Below are 8,021 nucleotides of genomic sequence, written 5' to 3'. Positions count from 1 at the left end.
AGAGGTGGGGGTGTGTGTGTGTGTGTGTGTGGGGTGGTCCGTTAATGATTTTGGCATGGACCTCCATAACAGATAATTACGGTTCTGACAGGAAAGCAAAAACAATATAAAATTCCAGGCCAGGTATATCTAATTTTGCTTAAATATATATTTCCAACACAATATTAAAAAAAGAAGTAAACATGGAGCTTTGGTCGATGACTCACACAAATTACAACAAAGGGTGCGAATTCATGGAAATAAAAGGAATCCTGCCAGGTATTAAATTATGTTTTTACAACTAAAGAATGGATTAATCTGATTCCTAGCCAGTCCTTGCTTATTATTACAGATCTATTCAGAGAGTGGTGTTCCTTTCCTCTTCCTGTTGCACTTCCTATATATATTGGTCATTGCTGCCTGGAATTTCCTTGCATCAAACATCTAAACCGCCTCTATTGTTTTGAACTAATGTTTTCCCTTCAGTGGCGCTGTGTCAGGTGATACCAGTATATCTGCCATAATAAATATCCATCAGGTTCCTGTAAGTGACCATTACTGAATATTCTATTGAAGAGGTATTCCAATTACAGTAAAAAGGTAGGAGGTCAATGAAAATGAGAAGTGGGGTGACAACTGAAAATACCCAGATTTGTATTATTTTTCACCAAATGTTCATCACCAACCTTCAAAACTCAATGATCCCTTTACGAGGGAACCTAAAGAGACCCTAGAAGATATGTTGTCCGCACACCATTCTGCTTCGGAATGTCCCATTTATTGTATTCCTTTAGCATGACATGTGAATGCAACGTTTTGGAGCCTCACAGGGCGCCATCCTCAGGCGACACTTTGCCTGACGAAGGGGTCCTGCGAGGCTCCGAAACGTTGCATTCACATGTCATGCTAAAGGAATACAAATAAAAAGGACATTCCGAAGCAGAATTGTGTGTGGACAACATATCTTCTAGATTGTACATTGTGGCGCCATCCACCAGTTGTTCCAGCACCCGTTGGATTCTGGGGTACATCAGTACTGTGTGCGAAGGGGATATTACAAAGACCTAAAGAGACACTGTCGCCAACTTAAAAAAACACACACAAAAATCAAGTATTTAAAACACTTACTTGCAGCGTTTTTCCTTTCCATAACTTTTTAATTCACTTGCAATATGCCTTTGTACTTACAAAAACATTTGACCACTTCAAATCCCTAGCACAGCCCCCTCCCTCCTTGCAATGCATAGCTCTGTCTTCTTCTGGGAGTGTTCAATTTTCGGCTGTGCCAGGGGAGGAGTGAAGGGGAACACTATACAGTGGCTGCTAGGATGACATTACAAAATGGTGGTGTCCGGCAGTAGTCTCAGGGCTTTTGAATGTCATGTTGATGATTGGATTCAGTTCTAAGTTATATGGTGATGAAATACACACCTAGTTACCAGATGATCATAACTTTATTTTAGATGCATTTATTGGGTATGGGAAGGATGAGGAGGTATCGAGAGGTGTAGAATTTGTGAGACAGTAAAACATCTCATTACCATGACTGCATTCCTGTGGATAAAAGATGGCCATGATGAAGCCTACAGGCATTATTATTATCCCGAGTAGTAGGATTACACAAGGCACAAAATTACTGGGGTGGTACCAGTGATCCGCAGACAATTTTAAATAGCAGGCCGTCGGGATGATGAAGACAAGAGGTGTCGCACTGAGAACTCCCTGAAATAAATAAGTAAAGGTCAGAGCAACCAAATGTGATAGTGCACTTTTTTTTTTTCAAATAAATGCTGGAGAGTTGAATTACCCACCAAGTTATTTTACCTAAAAGTGGTGGGAAAATTCCTTTATTTAAAGTAGTATTAACCTCTCAATTTGTTTCTAATAATGAATGCAGACCAAACAAATATGCATTGTCCAGCTAACCATCTCTTTACTTTTTGCCCAGACATTTGCAGTCATCATTAGTTGGCTTAAACTTTCTCAGCTCAGCTTCCCTGAACTTCCTGTCCAGTACAAGATTACATGGGACAGCAGCTGTCCATCTACTAGCTTGGAGAAGGAAGAATGGAGGACGGAGGAGTGGGTAGCTGGGAGGACGAAAGTGGCTTGCTTTGCTTTGTGTGTGTTTGTGGAGCAACACACAGCCACACACAAGGGTGGCTCCATAGGAGCCACCCTAAAACAAGATATCAGGGCCAGTGCTCAAGGGACCAGCTGATGCTGCTTAAAAACCTTCTGACTTTAATATCACTTTGTATATCTTTAATATCACTTGTAAAGTAGCCACTGCTCCAAGCTTGCTCCTGTGATGGACTACAATCCCAATACAAATGAGTAAACTAAGTGTGAGATTGTAGTACATTACGGGAGTGAGCTTGGAGCGGTGGCTACTTTACAACACACACAGGGACCATGGGGAACAAAGTAGCCATCCTCCAGAAGGAAGGACATCACAAATTCAGAGATAATTTGAGGATCTACAGCTGAGTGATACACAAATAAGATATGGCATTGTTTATAGTTAGGGTCCTTGAATGCATTTTTAAGATTTAACTCCTGAGTTTAGGATCACTTTAAATACAATAGTGGCTATGCTAATAAAACACTTTTATAAATACAAAGTAATCAGCTACTTACATTAAGCTCCAACACCATTCCGAGACAGTCAGAGAGTAAAGATATAACAGTGGTTAGTGACACAACTAACAGGGTCACTGTGAAATGAAGGACAGTGGAGAGATTTCCGCCAAAGAAGACATTTGAAATCACCTGCAGAGAACACAAATACCTATTGTATGTATGATGTAATTCCACTAGCAATAGAAGAACTGGAACAGCAGCACCATCTGCTGTGTAATAAGGGAAGTAGTGTGGCTGCATACAGGTAACACGCACACACACACATACCATATGGCCTGTTTGGGTTTAACGCTAGGCTCACACCTTTGCGTCTGCATTTTTCTGCTTTTTTTGTGTGTTTTAACACACGTTGAAACACATTTTAGTGTATTTGCATGCACTCTGCATTATTTTTTGCTTGGCCAATGAAATTTAAATAAAGTAGAGGATTCTAGGGGGTTGCAGCATGTTGTCATGCGCTAAAAAGCATGTCACACTTTTATCATTGTGATTTTTTTTTTGTGTGTATTCATGCACCAAAAACCTTAAGTGTACTAGAGCTAATGCACACGGACATAATACAATTCTGAAATCTATGCAGGATCTTGCTGATAGAAAGATCTTGCCTTAATAAAACACATGTAATGGCCTATAAAGTGCTTTCATTTACACATATTTAGCAAACGTCCATAAAATTCATCTTCCGTTCCTCTAGTTTAGTTTCCAGTTCCAGCATGTAAGTGTATACAACTGCTTACATGTATTTACATGCAGAAAGTATGCAGAAAGACTGACTGCAGACACAGAATTTTCTATGTTGATTTTACATAGCCAAATGCATCTCAGGATTGATGAGCAAAACTCCACTGTGTTCATGGACTCAAAAGATGCAATACTGATGCGTTCAGATCCATAAACACTACATATGTATGTATATGATGTATGGTGATGTAAATGATGTAAAAAAACACAACATTTGTTTACGTCCATGTGCATGAACTCCTCTTGTTTCGCAGTGCACAGGTGCAAACATGCCACACAAAGAAGAATGGCAATCCTCATATCATGTATTAACGCAGGTTAGGGAATACACATCAAATGGCACAGGTGTGAATGGAGCCCAATGACGGAAGTCGGTTGTTGTGTATATGTGTTCTATATGTTTGTACATACAGCCATGTACATAGATCTAAAGACTCACCTCTCTGGCCACAAAACACTCCATAGGGTACGTCAGTATTATTGTTATTGCATAGCAGAGTCTTCCAGCGGTGACCAGGTTGTCATCCTTACAATAGTTTTCAAACAGGTCTCCTATAATAAGATAAACATTTTAACAGACCTTGAGTGGGATTGGGCAGTATCTTGTTAGAATTAATACCGTTGTTTTTTTTTAAATAAATGCTTTTTATTGGGGTACAGTTGCTTTTATTGGAGTTAAGGCATCAGAGTGCGGCTCTTTGGGATTTACAAACTGTGTTCTTCAGTTGTTACCTGGTCACATGGGCTTCCAATGGCAGCTGAAAGTGGACGTCTCAACACACATTATGCGGGCATGGTCCACTGTTATCACCACAGACATCCCAACTCTCCCGGACGTTCCAGGAGTCTCCTGCCAATAAGATTTTTCCTCCCACTGCTGCTGTCAATCAGCAGAGGTGGACCTGAAGTTCTCCATCAGGTCCTCCTCTGCTGATTGACAGCAGCAGAAGGCGGGTGCAATAGCCAGCTTGCTATTGGCTATTGCAAATTGAGATGGCCAATAGCAATCTAGGTATTCATTCCTATGCTGTTTTTTTTTATTTTTTTATTAGCAGCAGCTGTCAGAATACTAAAAAAAACTCAAGCAGATAGCACGGGAAGCAATAACTTCTTTGCTATCTGACATTATTTCAGGGGGGTGCTCTCCATTTCCCCTGAAATAATGAACGGCACCTCCCTGAAATGAGAAGGGCACCTCCCTGAAATTACGTTTTTCAGGTTGGGATCCCTGTCACCATCATGAAACCCTCCCTGAGAAATGCTATGTAGCCATCACGGAAGAGGCTGCAAAAGGGGCTGCAGGATATCTGCAACACTGAGATGTAACAAAGGATAAAGAATATAGTTTATTATATACATTGCGGGAGCAAATGACATGCCATTCATTTAGGGTTTACATCAACTTTATTGAAACTACTGCAAGCATTTTGCTTTAGTGACAAGTTTTAGTCAACTGGTCCCTTCCTGTTTGCTTTCTTCAGTAAGTCAGGCCGCAATGTCAGGGCCGGTTCACACCATAACGTTGTGCTGAAGGCATGGTACCCGTGTGTTAAGCCCCCGCTATCGCACAGTGCAATGCACCACACGGTAGGTGCGCTGAGGCTTTGTATTGCCATTCATGCTGAATTTCACTCCAATGCACCTCCCAATGGTACCGCAACAGCATTAGTTGAAGAAAATAATTCATAAACAATTTTTTTCAGCACACAGCAACCAAATACATGCCCACTGGGAGATGCATTAGGGGGGCTATTTAGAATGAATGCACCAGGGCATCTAGCATGTGATGCATTGTGCTGTACGATAGCATGTGCTAAATGCATCGGTACCTTTAGTGCGACGCTATGGTGTGATCTGGTCCTAAATCTCCTTTTTCTAAATTTATATCATGTATAGTTATGAATTATTTAATATTTGTTTTAATGGTTAAAACATTCAGTTTCAATTGAGATTTATCTCTCAACTGCATCTTAAGGAAAACACTTTAAGTGCGACTTTCCACAGAACTTGCACTAAAAAGTGTTGAAAATCAAAATTTAAAACCACAAAAAAAAAATTGTATGCATAGTGTAGGGATTAGTCTGAAAACATGAAATCAGCAAGATTTTAAACCCTACGCTATGTGGAAAAGTGAGAGATCATTTGAATGATTTCCATAAAAAAGCAGAATGTAAATACTGGAATGAAATGGCTGCACTGGGAATCTTTGTGCCGTACACAGTTAAAGTACATGGAAACCCAGAATGATATTTCATTTCATTTGCCTAAGCACTGTTTGTCATAACAACTGACGTTCTTTTATGAGATACAATAGTTTACCTTTCGTTATCTTTTTAAATTCTTTGTTGCATCACAGCAAGGTTAAGATTTTATTGCTGCGTGTGTATTCCTGTCCCCATGACTTCCATTCCCCTTATTTCATGTCATAGGGGTGTCACTGAGACACATAGTGAGATTAAATCTCCAAACTGGAGTCACGTACGGCAGTAAGAAGCAGATATTGGTTCTAACCCAGTGTAAGCAACTTTGGCACTCCAGCTTTTGTAGAACTACAAGTCCCATAAGGCAGGCCTCAAAATTTCCACTCACCCCCACGCAATTTGCGAGTGAAAATTGCGTGGGGTCGAGTGGAATGCCATCGAGGGAGTGCGCCACCGGCAGGACCTGCGATCGAACACTCCCGCTGCTTCCGAGCGGCAATCGCTTGCTTTGTGTTCTCTCCTCCTGGGCCGCTCTGTAGCTGCAGCGTCCGATGAGGAGGAGAATCAGTTTCGGCTGTCTTCGGCTCTTTCAGGCACCTGCAGGCTTCCTCCGCCCAGCTCAGCTGCCATAGGCTGGGAGGAAGCCTGCAGAGTTACTATTGGACAGACAGAAACTAATGCAGCGCAGGACGTGAAGAGAAAGTTTTGTGTCGGTAGATGGAGGATCTCTGTACCACCCCCCCTTCCACACGACCACCACCAGGAGAAAGAAGAGGGCACCTGAATACCACCTAAGTGAACTGTAAGTCCCTTTTCTTTCTTCCTTATACTGCTGACCGCTATGTAACGTGCGTTACAGCACTTACCTCTGTAATGTGCACTACTGATCTCTGTAATGTGTGTTACAGTACTGAGCTCTGTAATTTGCGTTACAGCACTGACCTCTGTAACGTGCATTACAGCGCTGGTGTGTTTAGGAGCGGAGTTAGGTCTGGGGAAGGGTAGGGATTAGGTGGGGCAACTGGTGGCGAGTAACTCTTAAGGCCTGGCTAGTAGTTCAGGACGTGAAATTTGTAGCCCTGCCATAAGCCATTGCAAGACTGACATCCACAGGCATGACTCCCAGAGACAGAGGCATGATGGGATTTTTTAGTTTCACCACTGCTGGAGCGCCGAGGTTGCCTACCCCTATCCCTTCCCTACTCTATTAAACACATTTAAAAAAAATGGCTTTTAGTGTTCATGGTAAAGTGCACCAGTGCCGAAATTATGGACATTAAAGTATATACATATCCTTGAAGTGTTTGTAAACTAGGGATGCACCGATAACGGTATTTCAGTATAGAGTACGAGTACCGATATTTTTGTCGGTACTCGCCGATACCGAATATCGAGTACCAAAAGTCCCATTCTGGAAGCCAGGTGGCGTGTAATGACTCTCCAAATGGCTTCCTGATTAGCCGGGAAGCCGGGCGGCGTGTAAAGACTCGCCACCCGGCTTCCTGATTAGCAGGGAAGTCGTCCCCATGCTTCTCGTCACTAGATGACGAGAAAGCATGGAGCCAGCTTGCTAGCCAATCAGGCCATCCTGATTGGCCGAGAAGCCGGCTCCATGCTCCCTTGTCATGACGGGAACATGAAGCCAACTTCCTGAACAATCAGGAAGCCAGGCAGCGAGTCATTACACGCTGCCCGGCTTCCTGATTGGCTGGGAAGCCGGTTCCATGCTCTCTCTCATCACATGTGAAGAATATGAAAGGGACAGGGTTATGTTGTCCTGGTAGAGCATAACGAATGAGTGTTGTCACCCTAGGACAGGAAGTGTGTTACCAGAAGAATCACCAGGTGAAAATAAATAAAGGAAAACAAAAAGTTTTAAGAAAACTAATGCAGCCACTACATCTAAGGATGGGTAAGCTGCAGTATGTTTCAGTCAGCTTCTAACAGTTGGAATGCCTACTGTGTGTTTTCATTAGAGGGTGAGATCCTGTTCTTTATAGAAAGTCAACTGAGATTTTAGTGCCTCTGTTGTGTTGAACACTGAAAAATGGCCTGGATGGGAAGGGGGTTTAACACCGCGGATGTCAACTGGTTAAAGATGTATTTCCCCACAGTGCCTGTAGCTACATAGTTGAATATGGACTTGTTTTAAACTGCTTTTACTGCTTGTTCAGAATTAATAAATACGGTAGAGTGCATAATTTAGGCACAGGTTCACTTTAACAGGAGGCAACAGATTGAGAGTGGAAAGGGAGGATACAGCCATAAGTCTTATGGATAGGTAACTTTGGGCATGACACACAATTAATTTCAGAAGCAGAAGCTTTGTCAAGTTCAACAAGCTGTTGGAGCTCAATAGTAAGGAACTGCAAAACTGAAATGCTGAATTCGTTAAAAAAAAACCCTTTAAAAGGGATAATCCACTAAGCATGAGTTGCTCAGTTTGATATATATATA

General features: G+C 42.0%; 1 protein-coding gene across 1 annotated transcript in view; it reads right to left on the bottom strand.

Moving 5' to 3' along the window:
- Positions 1–1,425: 1,425 nt before the first annotated feature.
- The window catches only part of SLC38A11 (solute carrier family 38 member 11), a 38,905-nt gene continuing 32,309 nt past the window's right edge, over positions 1,426–8,021 (bottom strand). The window contains exons 10-12 of the mRNA XM_018554237.1: positions 3,803–3,915; positions 2,620–2,751; positions 1,426–1,701 (exon numbers count right to left, since the gene is read on the bottom strand). Of these exons, the coding sequence (XP_018409739.1) occupies positions 1,426–1,701; positions 2,620–2,751; positions 3,803–3,915 (521 nt within the window). The remainder of the gene's footprint in view (positions 1,702–2,619; positions 2,752–3,802; positions 3,916–8,021) is intronic.

The sequence above is a fragment of the Nanorana parkeri genome, unplaced genomic scaffold (assembly GCF_000935625.1).
Source record: "Nanorana parkeri isolate BGI_ZX_2015 unplaced genomic scaffold, ASM93562v1 scaffold149, whole genome shotgun sequence".
NCBI classification, from domain to species: domain Eukaryota; kingdom Metazoa; phylum Chordata; class Amphibia; order Anura; family Dicroglossidae; genus Nanorana; species Nanorana parkeri.
This window is presented reverse-complemented; position numbering and strand designations above follow the sequence as displayed.